This window comes from Pelobates fuscus, chromosome 9 (assembly GCF_036172605.1).
Source record: "Pelobates fuscus isolate aPelFus1 chromosome 9, aPelFus1.pri, whole genome shotgun sequence".
Lineage (NCBI taxonomy): Eukaryota > Metazoa > Chordata > Amphibia > Anura > Pelobatidae > Pelobates > Pelobates fuscus.
In genome coordinates this window covers 87,430,008-87,456,011 of record NC_086325.1, presented here as the reverse complement: position 1 = coordinate 87,456,011, position 26,004 = coordinate 87,430,008, and the positions used below count along the sequence as shown (strand labels likewise).

At 42.1% G+C, this 26,004-nt stretch overlaps 1 protein-coding gene across 2 annotated transcripts in view; it reads left to right on the top strand.

Annotated features, from left to right (window-relative positions):
• The first annotated feature begins 8,788 nt into the window (after positions 1-8,788).
• CAPN6 (calpain 6) overlaps positions 8,789-26,004 on the top strand; it is a 161,346-nt gene continuing 144,130 nt past the window's right edge. For both annotated transcript variants that reach the window (XM_063432154.1, XM_063432153.1), the window contains exon 1: positions 8,789-8,964. In XM_063432154.1, the coding sequence (XP_063288224.1) occupies positions 8,814-8,964 (151 nt within the window). In that variant the 5' untranslated portion in view covers positions 8,789-8,813. The remainder of the gene's footprint in view (positions 8,965-26,004) is intronic.

Below are 26,004 nucleotides of genomic sequence, written 5' to 3'. Positions count from 1 at the left end.
GTAGGGGGATATATTAAATCTAATATATATGTTTATTTGTTTTTTAATAAAATGAATATACTTAAAAACACCCCTCTCTTCCCATCTTACCCAGGAAGGGGAGATATTACTTCTAAACCCTGATGGTCTTAGTAAAAACATGAAAACATAAAATCTAATTTTGCTAACAGTATCACTTTTTTATTATTGTTATTTTATAGCTTTGTTTAATAGCCTCCATTAATAACGCTATTTAGAACATTGAAAAATATTCTGCAGTTCTACATAAAAAAGGGGAGTGTTTTAAAATCAAGACTTAAATTTAAACACAGACAGGTTACCAGCCAGCTTATGATGGGAGTATAGCCAAGTAAGAAGTGTGGCCAGAAAATATCTTGTCACTTTCTCTGTGGGTACTAGAGATACTACAAACACAACACGTTACGCCAGAAACCAAAAATACTTACTGGCATCAACTTGTTATTTATAAGGCATTCTAAATATCAACAGAGAGTTTTGATGCTCCTTCACAAATTGTACATTACTGAAGAGGTGTAAATGAGTCAAATATACATTATGAATGGTTATTTGTAAAGCACGATGGGAGTAATTGTATTAGAAATTCTGTGTCCAAAATAATTGCACAATTATTGCATTAGCCCTAAAAAAACAACATTCATTAACTGCATAACTTGCTGCTAATGATTATCTACCCCCTTTTTGCTCAGCACTTCTTTCCTTGTTAGTGTTGGGCATTGTGCAACGAAATGCTTCACCAGTCCTCAGATTCTCATTGAGACAGGAGATTTTATTGAGATTTTAGCATTCATGTAAAAGAGTCATAGTTTAGGGCTGTATTAGTTAAAATGTTGGGTATTAAAGGAACATTGTAGTGTTAGAAATACAAACATGTATTCATAACTCTATAGTGCCGTACTCACTGTTTCGGTGATCCCACACACACCCTCTGCCTCTGGACCCATCTCCTTGACTGAGACCAAGAATATCAATGATCACAGTCAATCCAATGCTATCCCACAGGAAAGTATTGGATTGATAGTAGCATGTGTGGCATCTGATTGACCGTCGTGTTTAACTCTACTATTTCTGCAGAAGCGCCTCTAGTGGCTGTTAGTGGGACAGCTACCAGAGGCTTTTTAACCCTGCAATGTAGATATTGTTGTTCCTGCAGAATGGAAATGTTTTCAGTTGCAGTATCAATATTAGAGGGACATGGCATGGCTTCATTGAGATTATGTTTTCTGGTTGCCTATAGAGTCCCTTTAAATAAAGGAACATTTAGTCAATAAAAAGTTGGGGTTGAGAATGCAGGCACCGGGCAGTGCATGATCATAGGTCACGCTTTGAAACAACCGTTAATGTATGTAAAATGTGAATTACCAACAAATTGTACGCATCGAAATGTTACTGACCTGAAACTTGTATGTATTGATCTTCAATGCTGCTTTCCCTTCCACTCCCCCTTTTCTTCTGTACCCCCTCCCACCCCCACAACTGAAGTTGAAGAAAACAAAAAATAAAAATTGTCAAATAAAAAAATAAAAAAAAGTTGGGGCTGTTGATTTTTTTGCTTAAGATTTAGGACCTTCATTTCATTGATAATATAAAATAAACTCACCGTTTTTTCCATGGCTGAGACCATGGATGTAATTTGACCCACGCTCACTGAAATTATTATGGTTAATGATATCCAGGGCTGGTGCAAGGATTTCTGCCGCCCTAGGCAAAAGAAAAGCTTGCCGCCTCCCCCCCACTTACAATGCCCCACCCATATGATCTACCATATTAACTAACGCCAGTGCTGCACACAGTGTGTGTTTACATTAAAAAGCCTGCAAAAATAGGCTATAGACACCAGAACCACTACATTAAGCTGCAGTGGTTCTGGGGACTATAGTGTCCCTTTAATGCAAGGTAAATTAGAGATTAGTGCCATTAATAATATACTGGATTGCCTACTTACAACCAGATGAGGATGGTGATTGGCTCTGGCTGCAGTCTGGCTCCACTGGTCTGGTGTAGAACAGGCTCTCTGGAGGCTGTTTGTAATGGTGGTCACAAAAGTCAATGTTCTGGGGAGAACGTGAAGCAGCTCAATTTTTTTGGGCCCCTTGCACAGCTCAAGGTCTGGGCCCCCAGGGCCTGACGGTGAGTATGCCCATAAGGCCCACCTATAAGTCCACCTACATGTTCCACCCATGAGTTTGCACACAGGGGGTGGAGTGTGTAGGGGATGTGTTATGTGTTATTGTAGAGGATCTAAAGTGTGTGCCCTTGGAATGTAGTGTATAGGGATACCAGTTTGTGTATGTGATGCAGTGTGTGTGTGTAGTGGATGCAGTGTGTATTTGTGTAAGGGATTGAAAGCAGTGTGTGTTTGTGTACAAGGGATGTATTGTGTGTTTCTAAATGTGTGTAAGTGATGCATTGTGTGAATCTGTGTCTGTATGTGTAAGGGATGCAAGGTTTGTTTCTGTTTATGTAAGGGATGCATTAAGTGTGTGTAAGAGATGCATTGTGTTTCTGTGTGTGTAAGGGATGCATTGTGTGCTTCTGTGTATGTGTGCAAGGTGTGCATTGTGTGTGTGTGTGTGTGTCATGGATGCATTGTGTGTTTCTCTGTGTGCAAGGGAAGCATGGTGTGTTTCTGTGTATGTATAGGGACGCATTGTGTGTGTGTGTGTGTAGTGTGAAATAGAGTTTGTGGGGTAGGATAGGGGCTGAGTCCCACCAGCCCTTTTTTGCTTCTTTTTCCCTCCTTCCTCTGCTTCTCTCCCCTCTTGTCCCTTAGAGCTCTCCCCCCCTGTCCCTTAGTGCTCTCCCCTGCCTCACTGTCCCTTTGTAATCTCCCCTGTCCCTTAGTGATCTCCCTGCCCCTTTCCCCTTAGTGCTCTCCCAGCCTGTCTTTTACTGCTGTATCCTGCCCCCACTGTTCCTTATTGCTCTCCCCTGCCCCCAATCCCATAGAGCTCTCCCCTCCCATCCCTTAGAGCTCTCCCCCTTTATTGGTCTCTTCTCCCCTTATTGGTCTCTCCTCTCTCATGCCCCCCTCCCTCCAAAGTGATCTCTCTGCCCCTTTACTTTAGAGTTCTCCAGTCCTGTCCCTTAGAGCTTCCCCCTCTCTTGTCTCTCTCTCCCCCTCTTGTCTCTCTGTTCCCCCCTCCCTCTCTTGTCTCTCTCTTCCCCACCTCCCTCTTGTCTCTCTCTTCCCCACCTCCCTCTCTTGTCTTCTCTTCCCCACCTCCCTCTCCTGTCTCTCTCTTCCCCACCTCCCTCTCTTGTCTCTCTCTCCTCCCCTCCCTCTTGTCTCTCTCTTCCCCCTCCCTCTCTTGTCTAGCACCCGTTCCCCTACCTCTACTGTAACGTGACTGAGCTCCGTCAGGTCCACGGTACAGGAGCTTCTGTTTCCCTTACCCAACCAGACTGACAGGAAGTGCTCACAGAGCATCTGCCTAAATTACCTATAGGAAGCGCCGGTACTGATGATATCCAGTTTAATCCAGCGATTCTCAAAGAGGACGCACTGCGAGATCCACAGCACACGCTCAACAATTGATTTTGTAGCTTCTCTATGAGGAGCATTGCCTTCTGCTTCTGGTATAGGTCAGGAGCACTCAATAAAGGAGTTTCCAGCTCTCCATGGAGGAAATGACCATCACAGATTCCAGGTAAGATGGCGAACTGTTAGCAAGGGTTTTGACCACTTTCATCAAATCATACTGTAGTGCAGTCGGGTACTAGGGGAGTGGCGTGGGGAGGCAGCCCCCCCAGATGTCACTCACTAGGGGGTGCCATGACTGCTAGTGTCATGAGTCACCCCCCATCAATTCGTATAGTGCACGCCGAGGCGCCTTTGCGGTCACATCTGTGCCCGGCCACACTATACTGCACTGACTGCAGTTATATGGAGGAGCAGGGGGAGGAGTTTTGCGGCGTCGGGCAAGGTGGCGCCGCTGCCTCCTGTCAGCCTTTAGGGAACGGAAGGATCCATCATCCTGTGAGGCCCCAGTGGTCGGAGGCTTGGAGCAGAGCATGTCCTCCCAGATGCCACTCACTAGGGTGGTGCCATGACTGCCAGTGTCATGAGTCACCCCCCATCAATTCATATAGTGCACGCCGTGGCGCCTTTGCGCTCGCATCTGTGCCCGGCCACTCTATACTGCACTGAATGCAGTTATATGGAGGAGCAGGGGGAGGAGTTTTGCGGCGTTGGGCAACGTGGAACCACTGCCGCCTGTCAGCCTTCAGGGAAAGGAAGGATCTATCATCCTGTAAGGCACCAGTGGTCGGAGGCTTGGAGCAGAGTAGGTCAGCGCAAAGGCATCATCAAAAGTGAGTAGAGAATATAATTTTATGGGAAGAGGCGGAGGAGGGCAAGGCATGCAAGTTTTGTTTTTGTTTTATTTAATTAAGGGGGGGTGTGGAGGTTTTTTTTAATTAAGGGGGGTGCAGGTTTTTTTATTAAGGGGGTGCAGGGTTTGGATGTGTGGGGGGTGCACAATTGTTCTGTGCAATAAATATTCTTGAAAACATTGAAAAAAACTAGTGGGTGTTTTTTTTTTTTTACTTTTTTAAGAGGGGAGGTGAAGGGGGGGGGGGGTGCAAACACAGGGCCTTTTAGATTAAATACATGCATAGGTTATTTGTAACCTATGCTGCTAGGCCTGCACACACCAGTAAATATAAGTGAAAATGTGAAACATTTATTTTAACAAATCCCCTGTGGAATCATAAATCACGGTTACTCCTGTTGTCGAGATCTCCATTTAAAGGAAAAGGCATTATGCTTGTAGTTTAGTGTCATGAAACAGAACAGAATCAGGATGTACTAGATGAGAATTCCAAGTGAATTCAAAGGGAATTTCACATTTAAAGTTTGGCTAGCAGAACTGACTTAAAGGATTTTTACATTTCAGTCATTACTACCTTAAATTTGAAATTCACGTTGAATTCTTACTTTAGTGAATAAACCTGTATGTACTCTTTCAGTCTACCTGTAAATTTTATATAAGGGTGCCTGTGTAATACATTGATAAAAAAAATTAACAAGAAGTATAGTTGCACAAAGTAAAATCGAAAAATATATTTATATATTACACAAAAAAATGTGATGTTCAAGCTTGATTGCAGAGTTTAGCAGTAAATTTGGTCAATTCAAAATACAAATAGATTTGGGAATTGTTACATAATATTCAATGTCAATTGGCAGTAGCTAAGTCCAGTAAGGTATTGTAGTGTAGAAATATTATTGGGATGAATATATAATTTTGCCTTTTTATAAATCACTGGTAAGACCACACCATGAATATGCTGTGCAATTTCGGACACCTGTTCTAAAGAAGGATATTATGGCACTAAAAAAAGTGCAGAGGCAGGCTACAAAATTAATAAAAGGAATGGAACATTTTAGTTATGAAGAAAGGTAAACAAATTGAAATCTTTTTATTTGGGAAAAACAGCACCTCAGAGTGTATATGATAGTATTATAAATACATATATTCGGGGGCCAATACAAACCATTTTCTGGAAATCTATTCATAAATAGGACATGGGGTCACACATTTCGACTGGTAGAAAGGAGATTTAGTCTAAGGCAAAGGAAAGGATTTTTACAGTAAAAGCAATAAGAATGTGAGATTCTCTGGCTGAAAATGTAGTTTTATCAGATGTTTAACCCCTTAAGGACACACGACATGTGTGACATGTCATGATTCCCTTTTATTCCAGAAGTTTGGTCCTTAAGGGGTTAAACAGCAATTGGATAAATACTTGCAAAAAACATAATATGCAGGGATATATATATTTTTTTAACTAGACATCTGACTACCATACTGGGGTCAAGAAGGCATTTTTCCTAGTTTGTTGCACAATTGGAAGCGTTCCAAACTGGGTTTTTTGCCTTCTTTTGGATCAACATCAACACTCAAATATGAGAAAGGCTGAGCTTGATGGATGCATATTTCTTTTAAGCTAAGTAACTATGTAAAATATAACACATACATACTTTGGAGAACTACTCTGAGTTTTGATGTTATACGCTTGGGCATTAACCCCCATGTACAGATATATATGCTCTGTTGAATCCTTAAAAGATAAACACAAAAATATAATATGGGCAATATAGCATTGCTTATCTATAGGCAAAGTATATAAATGGCATAAACAAAATTAAAGGAATCAAAATTAGAAAGATAAATTAATTCAAATACAATAGAAAAATCAACATAACATGAGGGGATCCATGATGGGTTCCTATGTGTGTAAATAAATAAATAAATACCAGGCATCCCCAAAATCTGCTCAGAAAAGGTCATTCTGGCAAAACAAAAAAAGTGTTTTTAAAAGGGTATCGTAACAAAAAGCTACACTCTTACCCCAACCAGAGTCAGATTAAAGGGACACTATAGTCACCTGAACAACTTTAGCTTAATGAAGCAGTTTTGGTGTATAGAACATGCCCCTGCAGCCTCACTGCTCAATCCTCTGCCATTTAGGAGTTAAATCCCTTTGTTTATAAACCCTAGTCACACCTTCCTGCATGTGACTTGCACAGCCTTGTATAAACACTTCCTGTAAAGAGAACCCTATTTAGGCTTTCTTTATTGCAAGTTCTGTTTAATTAAGATTTTCATAGCCTCTGCTATGTTAATAGCTTGCTAGACCCTGCAAGAGCCTCTTGTATATGATTAAAGTTCAATTTAGAGATTGAGATACAATTATTTAAGGTAAATTAAATCTGTTTGAAAGTGAAACCAGGTTTTTTTTTTCATGCAGGCTCTGTCAATCATAGCCGGGGGAGGTGTGGCTAGGGCTGCATAAACAGAAACAACGTGATTTAACTCCTAAATGACAGTGAATTGAGCAGTGAAATTGCAGGGGAATGATCTATACACTAAAACTGCTTTATTTAGCTAAAGTAATTTAGGTGACTATAGTGTTCCTTTAAGATCCCATTAGGCGTGGTGCTGACAATTACGATGGGCCTAATTACAGAATCTTATCAACCAAAAACACTAAAACAGTCATAACTCCCAAGCATCATGTATCTGGTAGAGGTGGTGCTGGAGAGAAACTCACAGGACGAAAACACATACCCTATGCTAATCTCTTGTTTTCATCTTTCAAGTAGATTCCTATCCCCTAACAGCAGGCCCGGTGAGGCAGGTTGTCGGTGGGCGTCTGGTGACGCGAATTACTTAATCAGAATCGCCTAAAAGGGTGAACATGCCCAAAAAGGTGGAGTGTCTGTCCAAAGAATTAGATGGTCAGCCTTGCATGAATGCATGTCAAGCTGCCTGCCAATCAGGCTGGCCAGTTAATGGCATACTATGCAGACGTGAACTTAGCATGAATGCGTCTAATGATGCACTCACTCCGCACTTTCTAAGGATTGTCCCCTAGCATTCACTTGTCCGCTTATCTCCTTACCTTCTTACTGGCAGGCAGAATCTCCTGGTATATAGTCTGGGACAGAGAAAATGTGTATGCCATGAGTGTAGAAGAAAGGGGACATGCCACAGTGTTAGAGAGACGGAAATAAGAGTGTTGCAAAGTGTGCAAAGTCAACTTTACCTTAACTATTTTCATTGTCAGCCAATCTACGCAGGTTTTGTTCCCTCACATCTCTCTTAAGTTTCCATACTTAAGCAAGACCATGGAAACAGTAGTAAAACATATATATATATATATATATATATATATATATATATATATATATATATATATATATTTTTTTTTTTTTTTTTAATCAATGGGCCTATTGCATTGGCATGGGCCTGGACCTGCAGCTTCCTCAACCCTTATGTTAATCCAGACCTGACCCCAGCCAGTGTGCAGTTGGAGGTATTAAAAAGTGGGTAGAGATCTGATGAATGTTTCCTATCCCTTCTTTTACTGTTCTTTCTCAATGATTCAGCAACACAGGTAGGTACGCTGTGGTCTGCATCAAAAAAAGTAAATCAATTCAATTTGTGCTCATAATTGTAAGATAGTACTAATTGAACCATTTTACCAAAATAATTTTTTAAACACCCACTTTCTCAGTGAGCATCAAAAACAGCAGCTAGATATTTCAGCCATAACTTTCCATGAGTTTTCAGGATTGGAAGTTGGTTTAACACATTCTCTGCCAGATGGAAAAGCCTATTAATACAAGACCTTTCGGGAACCTCTGCTTCTTCAATGCTTTGTACTTGTGAATCTGTGTTCCAGGATTGTTTAAATTCCTTCCTCGTGTAACTGATACCAGTGTATACATACGTATCCTTCTCTCCATGAGTTGTATGAAAGGTTAAGGCCTCACTCTAAAATACATACTGTTATACGAGAAAACTGCATTATCATTCATTTTCATGAAACAAAAATATTAACTAAAGTCATATGTGATTTTCAATGTTTTATCCAATGGTGTAAATGTATATCTTTATAGGAAACCTTTTAAAGGATAGTTCCCTTATAATATTGAAAGGTATTTTTTCACAAAAAAAAAACCCCTGAAAAACAAACTATCACAGATAATCGCATTGGGGAAAACGCATCTCCTTATTTCAAAAAGATGCTTTATTTTATTTTTATGTATGTATGTATGTATGTGTGTGTGTGTGTTTGTTTTTTTTTTTTTACAGAATAACAGCCTTTGAATCTGATTTGCCACAAAGAGACTGAGGTAACGTATTCTTCCAGTAATTCACTGTGCTGATATTCCCAGAGCAGAAGGCGGCTCCACAGCAAGTACCTCCCTACGTCCACTCACTTATACACTCAACATCTTGTTAATCACAATCTGCATCAATCAGAGCTGGGTCACTTCACGTATGAGTCAGAACTCCCCTCTGAGTCTCATATTGGTACGTTCCACAGCATTTTACAGGTCGGACAGCTGGAACACATTGGTGATATTGATTTTTGGGATTGTTTTCAAGGCTGCGCTGCTAACACAAGTTTGGGAAGCCGTGCAGTTCAGAGGTAAGATCTGCACAGAACTAATCCGGGAAATACAGCTTTGGCAAATATTATGCCACTCTGCACTGCATAACACGTGTTAAAACTTAACAAATAACAATTACAACTGAGCTTCCGGGTACATGAAGAAGTATGAGGATTTATTCACTAGACACTAAATTGTAGTGAAATTCAAATTGCAAAACCAAGATTAAAATTAAATTGTGATAACTGCTGAGAGTTATCCCAAACTGGTTCATTTTGCTATTCGAATTTCAGTTTGCTGCAATTCAAAATTGAACCCTATTAATCTTTAAATGTTTATTCTCTAAGAATTGTGGGAAATTGTCAAAAAACATTGGAGAATATAGGCTAGAATAGCTGAACTATAATCATCCTGGAACTCTGCTATTTCGAGAGATTGGAAATTGTGATGGATGACATTGTAATTCCCCTGTCAGTTTTCTCCAGTTCTCAGTTTAGTGAATAAACCCCTTAGGACTTTGGTTATTGTAACTTTGTTCCTTGTTTTTTTAAAGCCATCGGTTACAATGTCCTATTTTAGAGGAATGTAGTAATATGTTGACACAATATAATTGTTTATTAGGTGAATGGACCTTTTCTTGAGGTCTGCGGAGATGACCATAAAGTTCTATGGTTTTTAGTCTTCTCTAGGCATTGAATGGGTATTGAGATTTTTAGAAACATGAACCTGTTAGGTTGGTTACCTTTGAAAAATGCATCCTTTTAAGAGTTAGAATTTGGGATACTAAAATGATAAAGTATCAATGGTTAGTTTATCAGTCTCTGTACAGGGGATTCAGCACTGGAGTTTGCAGAGCTAAAATAAACCTCTTTTAAACACACAACAACACATTTTGTGTTAAAGTTCCTATAGGCAGCTGTAGTTGACTTATTCGCAATCAGCCTTACTTCCTTTTAAACTATCACAGGGTTATTTGCTAAAGTAAGAATTCGAATGGAATTTCATTTTTTTTGACAATCTTTATTTGTAATGTTTTGTATTTTACAGAACAGAAAGAGACATGAGTACACGTATTCCTATCAGTATAGAATGATACTTAACATGTTCTAGCATATCTTCTATAAAGCAATATCACGCCTTTTTTTGCCTCTTATCCTTGTGCTATATGAGTGACATGCAAGTTTCTGTAACTCACAGGGGTACATAATGTGAATTATTTGCTGTACTATTGGACGACAATTTCAAATTTAAGGTCAAAAGAGACAAAATGGAGAAAGTCTAGTAGTCAGCTATGCTTTCAAGTTAACTATTCTGGCCTTAAAGGAACACTATAGCGTTGGGAATACAAATTTGTATTCCTAATGCTATAGAACCCTAGTCATCGTTTAGGTGACATGGGCCCAGTTCCGTGGTGAACAAATGGTTAATTAACCATTTATTTGCTAACCTTAATGCAGGGCCGGACTCCCTCGGCACTGGTGACCTCTCCTCCTCCATCGACGTCAGCTCCAGAGTGGAGCCGAATGGGCATGCGGGGCCAGAGGCACGTGTGCATTCAAACCCGCCCATAAGAAAGCATTACTCAGTGCTTTCCTATGGGGATTTTTTTTGACACTGGACTCCGTGAGGACGTCCAGCGTCAAATAAGTGCGATTTACTCGATGTAAATCGTGGAAGCGCCTCTAGTGGCTGTCAGGGAGAAAGCCACTAGAGGCTGGATTAACCCTCAGTGTAAACATAGCAGTTTCTCTGACACTGCTATGTTTTCAGCTGCAGGGTAAAAACTGGAGGTACCTGGCACCCAGACCACTTGAGTTGAAGTGGTCTGGGTGCCTATAGTGGTCCTTTAAATTAAAAACTTACTTTGAATTTTTACTTTAGTAAATAACTCTGAAAAATGTAATCCGGAAGGCTGGAGTGGGGTAAGATGGACTCTTGTGGAATATAGAGAGAATTCAATACTAACAGGTATGGCCATGTAATCATTTATTTCATTAGGTCTACTGACACAGTTTTATTCACTGTAGCACGAATAATTACATGATTTTGCAATTGCATGACGAAAAGTCATGATTTTAATAAAGACACGGAGGCTCGTATTTGCATATCCCTTTCTTTACTGTCCACAATAGCAGCAAAGAACATTAACAGAATTGAAAAGAAAAGGTAGTACATGTCTCACACACAGGCCACGCCCCCTTATGTCCAGTATAATACCCTAGTCCGCCTTCCCATTTCCCTCTTTCTAAAGGTGCTACACGAAAAATGTAACAAACGTAAGAATATAACATGTAGGTAACTGTCAACAAAACTTCGGGCTTTCTGTAATCCGCATAATTGTGAGTTCCATGGAAGCAAGTTCATAAACAGGTGATGATGAGCCGTTTCCACTGGATGAGAAGGGTCGTTTCATCCGGGCGTGGCAGCGTGTCTCCGGCTGACTCGTGCAGGTCCAGGTCAGGCTGTGAAAACATAAGCGACAGGAACCCAAAGGTTAAATCGGATCTGTGTACCTATATCAAGGCCGGAAGAGGCCGAATATACATAATCTCACCTGAGCGTCATGCTAGTGCAATTGCATCTATAAGACAAAGAAACCACATACATAAGTGCAAGAAAATTTCCCACTTACCACCTGTCCGTAGTCGTCCGTATGCAGACGATGTGGGAGGGAAAATTTGCGGAATAAAATCCTCACATACTTACGCAAGTTGGATGGGACAATACTCGCCTCCGTGTCTTTATTAAAATCATGACTTTTCGTCATGCAATAGCAAAATCATGTAATTTTAGACAAGGAGGTTCGTATTTGCAAGTTTAAAGCTGGTCCACCACTGCCGTAAACAGGTGAGTAGTCGGGCGAAAGTAATATTCTCGGAATGTCGACTCTCTAGACCAATCAGCCATCCTCATAAGGTCCTCCAGGCATGCCCCAGATGTGATAACTGCGGATGCCGAGGAGCTCCTTACTGAATGAGCCCGAAGATGGAGGTATCGATACCTGCTGAGCCGAGTAGCCACTTCAACCAACGGGATAGGGTAGTGCTTACCACCAGTTTAAAAGGTGGACGGAGTGAGAGGAAGAGCTGGGGTGTAGTCGCCACCCGGTTAGTACGAGTGCGATCCTCGTATTCTCTTAAACACGCTACCGGGCACAGTGCTGGTGTAGATGGGAAAGCCAGGTATGAAACCAATCTAATAGATGTTTTGGTTCGTCTATTGCTGGTGAACGTTACCCCGTCAGGGGTGTATGATCTAGCGTCGAGGTCAAAGGCCCGGACGTCCGATACTCTCTTGCAAGATATAAGGCAAAGGAGACAAAGTAATTTGGCCGATAATTGGCGTAGGGAGAGATCCGGATTCGGAGGCCAGGCGAGGAGGAATGACAAAACAGTGGAAACATCCCAAGTGGAGGAGTAGCGGGGCCTGGGTGGTCGGGAAAGTCTGGAGCCCCTTAGGAATCTGCATACTAGTGGGTGTTGACCGGCTGGGTTTCCGTCCAAGCCTTGATGTGTCGAGGAAATAGCCGATCTGTATAAATTGATAATTCGGTATGCCTTCCCTTCCTCGAAGAGGGATGTGAGGAAATCCAGAATGAGTGTCACAGGGGCGGAAACGGGATCCACGTTCCTAGCCATGCACCAGCTAGCCCAATTTCTCTAGGCTGACCCATATGCTCGTCGAGTGCCCATGCATCCGCCAAGAGTCGTTGAGTAGAGTCTGAAACACCTCGGATTTCCCAGGGTCCCCTGAAATGCGCCAGGCCAGTAGGCTGAGAGAGGCATTCACCAGGAGGCTGGTTCCTGAGAAGGTCCTGGAAGGTTGGCAGCAATCTGGGGAGATCCACCGCCATCTCCAATAGCTGTGGGAACCATGATTGCGTCGCCCAGAAAGGGGTGACGAGGACTAGTTCGGCCCGCTGGTGGCGGGTCTGGATGAGGGTGCAGGGGATCATCGAGAATGGGGGAAACGCATATAGTGTGGTTTCTTGCCAGTTCTGCAGGAAGGCGTCCACGGCTTCTGCCGATGGGTCTGGTCTCCAGCTGAAGAAACGCGGGAGCTGGGAGATGAGTCGGGATGCGAAAAGGTCTATAGCAAAAGGACCCCACAGAGATATAGTGGAGAACACCTCCACGTCCAATTTCCAGTCGCTGGCGTCCGAGAGATAGCGAGAACTCCAGTCCGCCTGGACATTGTGTAACCCTGGCAAATATTCTGCTTGAACCATCAGGTTCCGTTCCAGACAGAACTCCCAGAAGTCTTTTGCTAATACGGCTAGGAGCGCCGAATGGGTACCGCCCATGTGATTGATGTACCGCACTGCTGAGACAATGTCCATGCGGAGGCGGATACATCCATGTGCCTGATCTTTCACGAAGCTGCCGACCGCGAAGGAGCCCGCCAGGAGTTCCAAGGCATTGATGTGTAACCGGGCTTCAGTTTCCGACCAGCGGCCTCCCGTAGACACGTCTGCGCAGTGAGCGCCCCATCCCTGTAGGCTCGCATCTGATTCTATGGTGAACTCTGGGAGGGAGCCAAAGATCGCTTTGCCATTCCAAACGGACAGGTTGAGAATCCACCAGCGGATTTTTATCTTTTGTCTCTCTGTCTTGAGTCGTTGTAGGGCTCTGTAATGTAGAGGGGCGGGAAATACCGCCTGAATGGAGGATGTTAAGAGGCCGATCAAGCAAGCTAATTGTCGCAACGTAAGTTGCGGTCGGAGGAGTGCCCTGCGCAGCTCCTTGCGGATCGCACGAACCTTGCTTGTGGGTAGGCTCAAGGATTCTTGAAGTGAGTCCACCATAAATCCTAGGAATTCTATCCGTGTCGTAGGGGTCAGACGGGATTTCTCCCATTTGATGATGAACCCTAGACGGGAAAGGAGATCTATTGCCAGTTTGATGTGTCGTAAGAGGACCTGGTGAGCTTGAGCCATGAGTAGGATGTCATCTAGATAGACGATAATTCTTATCCCTCGACTGCGTAGCCAGGCCATCGCCGGGCGGAGGAGCTTGGTGAAGCATCAAGGGGCCGATGAGAGGCCAAAGGGAAGGCAGGTAAAACGCCAGGTCTTGTTGCGCCAATGGAAGCGTAAGAGGTCCCGAGATGTTTCTGCCACCGGGACTGTAAGGTAGGCATCCTTGAGGTCTAGTTTCGCCAACAAATCTCCGTGCTGCAGTAGGTCTCTCAGGAGGTGTATACCCTCCATCTTGAAATGACAATACTTTACCAAGTTGTTGAGGGGGCGCAGGTTTATAACCGGGCGCATAAGGCCACCTTTTTTCTCCACGAGAAATACATTGCTCAGGACCCCAGCGTTGCCTATGGGTGCCTGTTCTATCGCCCTCTTGTCTAGGAGGCCGAGCAGTTCCTCGTTGATCAACATGCGATCTACCCGAGAGAGGCAAAGTGGTCTGGTGGAGGGGATACTTGCCGGATCCCCCACTAGCTCTATGTGAAACCCCCGTATTGTGTTGAGCACCCAGGTGTCGGACGTCAGGCCCGACCATGCTGGGAAAAAATGTTGGAGTCTGCCCCCTACACAAACATGAGAAAAACATAGATGTGTGCGCAGAGTGTGAGAATTGTAAAGACTCACCGTAAGGTCGTCTTGAGCCGGTGTATCCACGGAAACCTCTTGAGCGCCATTGCCGGCCGCGGGACGGGAAGAATGGAGATCGGCCCCTTGTGTCGTGATAGGTGGGGCGTTGAGTAATGGAGCCTCGTCCCGCACTTCGGGACTGGAAATAATTCCGGCCGGCCAGACGGCTCCTAGATCTGCCGGCCCTGGTAGAGACCTGTCCCTGGAAAACCTTTCTCATAGAGTTTTGTGCTTTATCAAGGGCAGTGAACGTGCCCACGTAACGCCCCAAATCTTTGATAAATGAGTCTCCAAACAGAAGGCCCTGGGCATCTTTGCCGGCTTCCGTGAGGGCCAAGTTGGCTAATTTGGGGTCAATTTTAAAAAGTATGGCTTTACGCCGTTCAATTGATAGGGAGGTATTCACACTCCCGGCAATGCATATTGTTCTTTGGACCCAGCCACGAAGGTCATCGCTGTCAACCATGCGGTGTTCTGCTTTGGCGTTTTCCACCAGGTCAAACAGTTTGACCAAGGGGCCAAATATGTCTAAGTGCTTGTCTTGGCAGGCACGTAGGGCTGAGTCTAAACTCTTGCGTGGGTTCCAGCCCAGTTTGGTTAGGTACTGGGTCATTTTTGGGTCCACTTCTGGGGTGTCACACACTTTATTGGGGACTATTGGTCTGGGGCATTCTGCCCTAAGCTTGTTTCTTGCAGCCTTACTGAGGGGGCGCCGTACCCAGGCTTCTAGGTAGCCTGCAACGTGGTCTGCTGGGAGCCATTCCGCGGACCTTGGGTGGTGAAGCTCGTCCAGGTCAAATAATGGCTCTCCCAGCGGATCCACTAGGGTGGACCCCTATTTCACCTCCATGCGTCTCCGCTTGTGCGGAGGAAAAGAGGAAAAGAGTCTGTGCCCCACTCAGGTCTCTCTGTATCTGAGTCGGTCTCTGACTCGATCTTGGCCTCCTCCTCTGACCCGATTTCTGAGTCGGAGTCGTTCTCAATTTGTGCTCTTGCACATTTACAAAGCCACGCCCGTTTTGCCTGGCGCAGAAAGGCTCATTTGCGTGCTTGGGTCACGCTTTCAGGGGCGACCAATGGTGCGCCAGTCTTGGTGTTTCTGGAGGCAGGGATAGAAATATGTTTGGCTTTATGCGTAGCCTTTCTATGTGCCTGGTCACCAGACTGTCCCATAGGGCGCGTGAGGGTTGCGCCTAAATCACTGGGTACTTATCTGATGTGGTAGCAGCAAAGAAAGAGGGAAATGGGAAGGCGGACTAGGGTATTATACTGGACATAAGGGGGCGTGGCCTGTGTGTGAGACATGTACTACCTTTTCTTTTCAATTCTGTTAATGTTCTTTGCTGCTATTGTGGACAGTAAAGAAAGGGATATGCAAATACGAGCCTCCGTGTCTTCTAATAAAATCAGGAATTTAAAGTGAATTTCACATGTTGTTGACATAAAAGTGCCCTCACCAAAAAAGTTAGTGCCGACTGAAAATATAGCCAATGTAAATACATTTTCCCAGTGTGAATTAGTAATATGAATTTGTAATCTAGATTAAAGAAAAAGACCCATGTCCATCAAATTCAACCCTCCACGCATCTGTTTCTGCTGTTGATCACAAAACTCACCGTTCACAGCAATTCACATTTTAATATGTAACCACAAACCTTCAATATATTGCACTCATATACTACAATACCTCTTATTAACCATCTCTACAGTTATATAACATGTTCAATCAAACTGTTTTTTGAAATGAATTAAAATTAAAAAGTGAAAGATTTTACAGTCTACATGTACTCCAGGGTTGATAAACTGGTAGCTTTCTGACCATTATTTACTAAATCTGCGATGGAGTATGGCTTTATGACATAATTTGAATTTATCAATAGTTGACGAGCAACCTGTTAAATACATGAATTCATAGGAAGAAGTGTACTTTACTGCATTTTTGTTAATATTAATTTATGTTTTATACAAACTCTGTTATTTCCTATTTTTTTTTTTTTTATTACTAGGGATATTGTTAGAATATAACCATCTTAAAGAGGTCATTTTACAGAAATAAGAGAACCAGGCTGACAGCCAGGCCTCCTACATAATGCAAAGACAACAAGGAACTAAATCAGGACTGTGGGACAGGGAACTAAAATAGCGACTGCCTCGCCAAAAGCAGGACAGTCAGGAGGCCTGGATAAGTAGAAATTTATATAGTCTGTTAGATGTCACCAAAAAAAAAAAAAAAAATAGAATGCGGGAGTACAGAAAGAAAAAAACAAACCATAATGTAACATTGTTTAAAAATATGTGCGTTCTGTAGAACAACACTCACACTGGATTTGATTTATTTGAATCCTTACACAGATGATTTCCTTCCATCCCAACGTAATGGCATTGAAGGAAGACATGAACATAACATTGTAACATTCAGAATGCATAAATAACATTTAAAACAGACAGACAGTTCATCAAGAGTAATTCCAAGCCCATGTACCCAATGTGTTTCCTCTCTTTTCAACTCTTCTCTCTTTTCATCTTCTGTGATTTTAAGGGTGAGTTTTAACACTATTTGTTGTTATTTTCTGGTGCTAAATATAACTTCATTATGGATAGAAGTGTATATATATTTGAGTTTTTCTTTTTGTGGATCTCTCCATTTAAACAGATGTTTAAGATCCCCTTTGTTTTATTATGCTCTGGTAGAGGATGACGTTATCTTAATATTACCTTATGCTGATGAAAAGTGAAAAATATATATATATATACACGTGACGTTACCTTTCTTAGTTTGTTTAAACGAAAACAGTCACTGAAATGTATCCAAGGGAGGACTGGCAAGGGGAACATGGGGCAATTTGATACTAACTACAACTAGTTATTGTAGTATTAATTAGGAAGCAGTTGAGTTTACTGATTTGGTCTCAAATTGGGCTATTCCCTTTCCTGAATTTATCCAAGAAGTATTTTTGCTTTCACTTATTAAAATATCCCAGCTGTACCTGTAGCTGAACTGGAGACTTTTTCTATATAAGCTGTTTTAGCATTGATTTTGCAGTTTGGATTTAATTTGCTAATATTCAGTGTTTGGTGAATAACTCTGATAAAAATGTCCTGCTTCTGAAGCTTTCTTATGAAAGTGTAAAACATCCTGTCTCTGGATGTAAGTGGTATATACAATTAATGAAAAATATCCATTAAAAAAAAAGATTAAAGGAGCACTATAGGGCCAGGAACACAAACATGTATTCCTGACCCTATAGGGTTAAAACCACCATCTAGTCCCCCTGGCCCCATCTTGCCTCCCTAAATATAGTACAATCTTACTTGTATTCAAGCCTGAAGCTGCTGGCTTGGTCGCTGTTTCCTTTTGACCTGCCCACTGCCTGCTGACATCATCAGAAGTGGTGGCCTGATCCAATCACAATGCTTCTCCATAGGATTGGCTGAGACTTACAAAGAGGCAGATCAGGGGCAGAGCCAGCACGATTCAAACACAGCCCTGGCCAATCAGCATCTCCTCATAGAGATTAATTGAATCAATGAATCTCTATGAGGAAAGTTCAGTGTCCTCGCATGCAGAGGGTGGAGACACTGAATGTTTGGATGCATTTTAGGCAGCCATGAAGGATCTCTAACAGACATCTGAGGAGTGGCCAATGAAGTTATCACTAGGATGTAATGTAAACACTGCATTTTCTCTCAAAAGACAGAAAGTCTTCTACTCACAAGAACAAATTCAATAAGCTGTAGTTGTTCTGGTGACTATAGTGTCCCATTAAGACCAATATTATGACAAGATTTCAGAAAGAAATATATGACACTAAACCCTCAGAGAATGCTATTCTAGCAACCTACTTTTCCACCCTACCCTTCCCTCTTGTGTCACTATACCCAGGGCCGGTGCAAGGATTTTTGACTACACAGGCAAAGATGCGTTTTGCCGTCCCTCCTCCCCCCCAAAAAATGCTGCTTCACCTGTGTGTCATGTAACCCCCCCCACCCCCCCCTTTGAATTTCTTACCCCCTTCAGTGTTTTATATCCTATCATTCGAATATCTTACTCCTTTTTTCTCCTTTGTGTGTCTCACACCTGCTTTGCTGTGTTTTATCTCCTCGTGTTTCTCTTACAACCCATTTGTGTTTTTTTCTTTACTTACTCCAGCCCCTTTGTCTGTCTCTTTCTTCTCCCCAGCTCCTTTGTGTGGCTCTTTCTCCCCCAAAGTCCCTTTGTACGTCTCTTTTCCCCACAACCCTTCTGTCTGTCTATGTGTCCTCCCTCAGCCCCTCTGTGTGTCTCTTTGCCCCCCCATGTGCATTCAGCCTCTATGAGTTTCTCTTTGTGCCACACAGCATTCCTGTGCCTTTCAATGTCCCCCTCCCCCTTTTCCTTTCATTGTCCCACCTCACCTCCTATGCCTTTAAATGTCCCCCACCTTTTATTGCCTCCCCTGAACATTTTATCATCCCCCTTCCCTCCTGTACCTTTTATTGCCTCCCCCTCACTTCTGTAACTCTTATTTTACCTCCCTCCCCTCCTGTAACTCTTATTGCCCCTCCATTTCCTCCTGTAACTCTTATCGCCCACCTCCCCTCCTTTAACTCTTCTTGTACCCCTCCCATTGTCCCCACTCCTGTAAATATTCTTGTCCCCTCCCACCTGTAAATTGTATTGTCCCCCCTCCTGTAACTTTTCATGTACCCCGCTCCTGTAACTCTTCATGTACCCCCTCCTGTAACTCTTCTTGTCCCCCCCTCCTGTAACTCTTCTTGTCCCCCCTTCCTGTAACTCTTCTTGTCCCCCCCTCCTGTAACTCTTCTTGTCCTCCCTCCTGTAACTTTTATTGTCCCCCATTTCCCTCCTACCTTTCATTGTGCCCCCTTCTTCTCTCTCCATGTAGTGTGGTTGAGCGGGCGGTACGCGTTAGAGGATCCTGTTTCCTGTCCCAGTCTGACAGGAAGCAGTTTGTTGCATCTCCTGTCAGACCGGGTGAACTGCGGCCCGCCCGCTGGGCAACTCTACACACAATGACCGGCAGGAGGGGAGCACTATGCAGTGTGCTCTCCTCCTGCCGGTCACCCGAGGATTGCGCCCCTCGGGCCGGTGCGCCCTAAGGCGGCCGCTTGTGCCGCCTTATGGTAGCGCCGGCCCGGACTATACCCCACTCCCTCGCTCATTAAGCAGTACCCTCAACTCTTCTGCGTCTAATTTGACTGGTCACATATACTTGTTTGTTAAACCTCCTATTGTACAGCACTGTGAAATTTGTTGGCGCTTCATAAATAATAATAATAATAATATGAATCAATATATAATAATTACATAATAATTAGCCTATAAATTGGGTAAAAGCCCAAAACAATCACTGCAATTCATGTAATTTAGTGTTAAGGAAACACTCTAATGTTAAAATGAAATGCTGTAGTGTTCCTTTTTTAGGATATATTTAGTGCCCTGACTGATTCATGAAAATAAAAAATCACATCTTTTTTCCAGCATAGAGATTATCTACTCATTGTTGATCATCTCTGAGCGAATCCAATGCTTCTCATAAATAAACACTGGGGACCCAAGGTGCATGTGTACACTGACAACAGATGCAACATATGCACAGAATGGACAGAGATCTGGCAGCCAACTAGCCCCCAGCAAACAATTAGCAAGAATTCTATAAGTGCAATGTTTCAAGCTGAAAACACTCCATATAAATACTCCTACCACCACAACCACTTCAAACCACCTTTAATTAGAAAAATATGTTACAATCGACTTCAGTCCAGGTAGAGACAGGGCACATGTTGCAAATTAGAAGAATAAACAGAAACATTGTTTACATTCTCCTTTTCCCTGTAGGCTTTTTCTACACGGAACCTATAACAATGATTGACAGGGAGCCGAGATAGAGGGACCTGGCTGCAGGATAAAGAAGTGTGAATTTTTACATTCTCAATCCACACTATATATTATGAAAGTATTTTGATGAAAAATATACAAATTGTTAAAAATCCTGGGAAGTGACTTTCCCCCCTTTAAATCTTATCTGACAAAAAAAAAAAAAAAAATGAATCATGTGCCACTTTGTAAATCTTTAGCATTTATGTTAATAGGATTTTGAAGACTGAGCTTATCCCTGTTCACACTCATTAAGACGCCTCTGATCTCGATTTGTTATGGAACGTCTAAGCTCTGTTCGTTAACTAGGTAATAAACAGAGACAGTGTTGCTAGAGCTCCTTCGGGTGATACACTTTTACATTAAAATAATTTTGCTTTTATTTTCAAGTGATTATCCAACTTGCATCCAACTCTAGAGCTTTATTTTCATTAATTGTTTGATGTTTCACAATAGTGATTACAAGTTATAATAGGCCATAAATCTATTGCAGTGCGCTATGCAATTAGCAATAATTGAATCATATCTCCCTCTAGGAACTGAGCACGTGTGAGTAGGATTTACCAAGTTTTTATGAATAAAATTCTGACACCTGAGATGATTTAGCATGAATATAATCCTGACATTTATTACATGTCCTGGAGCTTTCCCCTTCTTATTTACTGTGTACTAGCAACAGCATGATAAAATTAAATGTATATTCAATTTAAGTAAATTAGATTTTTCTTTTAATCACCATTTGGCCTATGATCTTACCAATAATTATTCCAGTGAAAATATTATGTACATGCAAGTATTTTTTTTTTAATGTATCATTAAAGGAACACTGTACTCACTAAAGCAGCTTCATTTGATTGAAGTTGTTATAGATCCTAAAGTAGTTCCCCCCTTCAATTATCCCCCAAGATGTGTTGTTTTTGTTTTAGCAATTTGAATTTAAGACGGAAATGTAACTTCGCATAACCAGATAAAGCGTGATGGCACGTGCAAATGCACAGTGCTGTCAATGCTTGTTATAGAAAATTATTGCATGTAATGATTCTCTATGACAGAATCTACGATCCCCAATTCTCCACTATGTGGAGTTATGGATTGGACAGTCATCCTGAAAGAACACCTTCAGAATGACATCAATTTGGGATTAGCAGGTCTAGCGCCAAGGGAGACAAGGTAAGTAAAACTTTTTTTATATTATACTGCTCATGGGGGGCTCTAAAACTGTGTTAGGAGTGCAGATTTGTATTCCTAACATTATAGTGTCCCTTTAAATACTATGGTCTGCTAAGCACTGGGCTAATACATTGATATCTAACTTAAACAATTTTGACCATACTTGTTTTTTGTTTTGTTTTCCTTTTTTTTATTTTGTATAAACAGTGCAATAAAAAGATAATATACTAAAAAGAGGTAGGGGAAATTAATAAAAACGTAACTTTTAATATACCTTAAGCAATTTAGAGCCAATGGATCAAATCTTTCCAAAATAATATACATTTCATCTGGTAGGTAGCTGAAATGAGATGTCTGTCTGGGATTGAAGGTGGGTAAAATGCAACAATGTATACAATTAGTGTTGTCGCGAACTCGAAATTTTCGGTTCGCGAACGGCGAACGCAAACTTCCTCAAATGTTCGCGAACCGGCGAACCGCCATTGACTTCAATGGGCAGGCGAATTTTAAAACCAACAGGGACTCTTTCTGGCCACAAAAGTGATGGAAACGTTGTTTCAAGGGGACTAACACCTGGACTGTGGCATGCCGGAGGGGGATCCATGGCAAAACTCCCATGGAAAATTACACAGTTGATGCAGAGTCTGCTTTTAATCCATAAAGGGCAGAAATCACCTAACATTGACACCTGTCCTCTTTAAAATCTAAAGCTTAAGCTATTGTTAAAACAGATATGAGTGGTGGCACTGACTGTGCAAATGGGCAAGGCATCCAACCTGACACAGAAGCTGGCAGGCAGGCAACTGCTCTTCTATTACAGTGAAAAAAATTGATTTCTTTAAAATCTAAAGCTTAAGCTATTGTTAAAACAGATATGAGTGGTGGCACTGACTGTGCAAATGGGCAAGGCATCCAACCTGACACAGAAGCTGGCAGGCAGGCAACTGCTCTTCTATTACAGTGAAAACAAATTATTTATTTAAAATCTAAAGCTTAACCAATTGTTAAAACAGATATGAGTGGTGGCACTGACTGTGCAAATGGGCAAGGCATCCAACCTGACACAGAAGCTGGCAGGCAGGCAACTGCTCTTCTATTACAGTGAAAACAAATTATTTATTTAAAATCTAAAGCTTAACCAATTGTTAAAACAGATATGAGTGGTGGCACTGACTGTGCAAATGGGCAAGGCATCCAACCTGACACAGAAGCTGGCAGGCAGGCAACTGCTCTTCTATTACAGTGAAAACAAATTATTTATTTTAAATCTAAAGCTTAACCAATTGTTAAAACAGATATGAGTGGTGGCACTGGGCAAGTAGGCACAGTATCCAATGTGAACCTCACACAGAAGCTGGCAGGCAGGCACCTGCAATTACATTACACAGGAAAAAAAAAAAAAAAAGCAGCCTGATGTTATAGCCCTAAAAAGGGCTTTTTGGGGTGCTGTCCTTACAGCAGAGATGAGATTAGTCCTTCAGTATTGTAGTGGACACTGAATACCCTAGCCTAGCTATCAATTTCCCTATCTAATCAGCAGCAGCTAAACTTTCCCTCCTCTCACTAAGCATGCAGCTTCAGAATGAATCGAAAATGGATGCTGGGAGGGAGGTTGGAGGGTGTGGAAGGGAGTGCTGCTGATTGGCTGGAATGTGTCTGCTGACCGAGAGGCACAGGGTCAAAGTTTGCCCAATGATGACGAATAGGGGGCGGATCGAACCGCCCATGTGTTCGCCCGCGGCGGACAGTTCGGTACATCACTATATACAATACTAGTAAAAAGGTTCAAAATCACTGTATTATAGAAGAAACACTATATTCATTAACATGTTTCTGTGACTAATGTGGATCCTCCTAAGTGGACAAAAAAATATATATAAATGTGTCAGCATGATTATCCATTTAAACCTGAGTAGAGTGGGTATATCAATTATAACAAATCCATCTCAAAAAGGCAAAAGGACAAAGTACTTAAAACCAGTTACAAAATTAACATTTATACATGGGATATAGCCCTGCACAGATAACAAAGAAATACAAAAAGTCCAATGTTATACAAAAGATTCTGAATACCTAAATGTGAAGGGAATAACTATTACGATAATATGCCTCTAATGAAATAGCCGTCTGTATCAAAGGGATAACATAATCATACAGATAGAATAGGCAGGGCGGGCTCACAGATATAAAGAAGGAAGATAAAGCTTAGGCAAAACTTGAAAGGGAGAGACAAAATTCCTAAATTATATGGCTAGCTTGTAAGTCACGCTAAGCTAGATCTGAGCTATGCCCCTATGTGCATTTTGTTTAACACATCAGGGTGTCCTGAAATAAAAAGATACTGTATAGCAAAGGATGTATCTATATTAAAGGACCACTCTAGTGCCAGGAAAACATACTCGTTTTCCTGGCACTAGAGTGCCCTGAGGGTGCCCCCACCCTCAGGGACCCCCTCCCGCCCGGCTCTGGAAAGGGGTAAGGGGTTAAAACTTACCTTTTTCCAGCGGTGGGCGGAGAGCTCTCCTCCTCCGATCCTCCTCTTCTCCTCCCCGTCGGCTGAATGCGCACGCGCGGCAAGAGCTGCGCGCGCATTCAGCCGGTCACATAGGAAAGCATTCATAATGCTTTCCTATGGACGCTTGCGTGCTCGCACTGTGATTTTCACAGTGAGAATCACGCAAGCGCCTCTAGCGGCTGTCAATGAGACAGCCACTAGAGGAAATAGGGGAAGGCTTAACCCATTCACAAACATAGCAGTTTCTCTGAAACTGCTATGTTTATGAAAAAATGGGTTAACCCTAGGCAAAATGGGTTAACCCTAGGACCTGGCACCCAGACCACTTCATTAAGCTGAAGTGGTCTGGGTGCCTAGAGTGGTCCTTTAACTTACACTGACCACATTAGGTGTCATGTCAAAAATAAATATAAATACATGTTGGTCCAGTCAAGCTGATCTTAATAGCTATATAGTAATATGTTGTTGTTTGTTTTTTTTACTTAAAGGAAACGCAAACATGTCTTTCTGACCCTTTGTGTTAAAAACTCCATTTAGCCTCTCCTGGCCCCCCTTGCACTTCTAAATATATTAAAATCTTACCTTTATTGCAGTTAGCTGCTGCTGGGTCTGCCCCTGATCTGCCTGCTGGGTTGCCATCATCAGAGGTGTTGATCTGAGCCAATCACAATGTTTTCCCATAGGAAATGTTAGCTTTCTTATGTAAAAAGCTGGCATATGAAATACAACTCCCAAAAGAAGTCATGACATTATCTACAACATAATGAGAAACACCGTAGATTGTTTGTTTAAAAAAAAAATCAGAATTTGTTTTTCTTAATAACCTAGCTCTATTAACTGTAAACAAACCTCCACATTGCGCGAAATGTGCATGTTTGCCCAGAGTACTTCTTTGAGTAAGTGAGAGAGAGTTAAGTATTTCAGAAAGCAGATAGGATTAAGGTACAGAGTTCTCAAGCTGAGTCTGTTTCCTGAAAAGTTTGCCATTTTTCTACAGACTCTGATGGCAACAAATAGAAATTTGTTTCCAAACTTACCATGATTTTCTTTTCTTTTTTTTTGTTAAACCAATGCAGCGAAACTTTAGTTAAAGTTTAATAGAGACATTTATATTGCATGATTTGTAAAACTTCTTGGAAATCGAAACTCTTTACTGCTATGCAGAAGGCATGTTTTAGACATCTCATTAAAAGAGCCATATCATCACTATAGTGGATGTTCATAGACAAAGGAAAACGTTTTGTTTTGTTTTTAATTGTAAATATGCATTACATGCAAACCTGTTTGTAAGTGAATGGAGTTTACCTAAATAAAATTAATATACAGTGTGGTGAAAAAGTATTTACCCCCTTGTTATCTCCTTTCTTTTTTCATTTTTGGCACACCAAATAGTTTCAGATGTCCGCACGATGTAATGAAAAAGGTTATTCAATGTCAACTGGCTTTGGGTGGAAAAGTATATCCCCAGAGTTACTCAATCAACCCATTAAAATGTTTTAATTTGTTTCTGAATCAGTTAAAACAGGCACACCCTGGTCTGATCACTGCCAGCACTGAGTGTAAACATGAATTATATAGAACCTTAGCATCAGTGTAAAGAAGACTACAAGGTCACAACAAGTGGTGCCAGAGGCGGAACTAGAAACCACGGGGCCCCAGTGAGAAAATTGCCCTGGGGCCCCCCATACATCTACCTCCTACCCCACAGTCCCTGCCCCCCTACACATGCAGACAAACAGATACACATGCAGACACATACATACATACAGACACACATACACACAGAGACCCATACATACAGACACATGTAAAGACACACACACACACATTCATATACACACACTCAGACATATACACACGTACACTCACAGACACACACACACTCACACACACACACTCAGACACATGCCCTC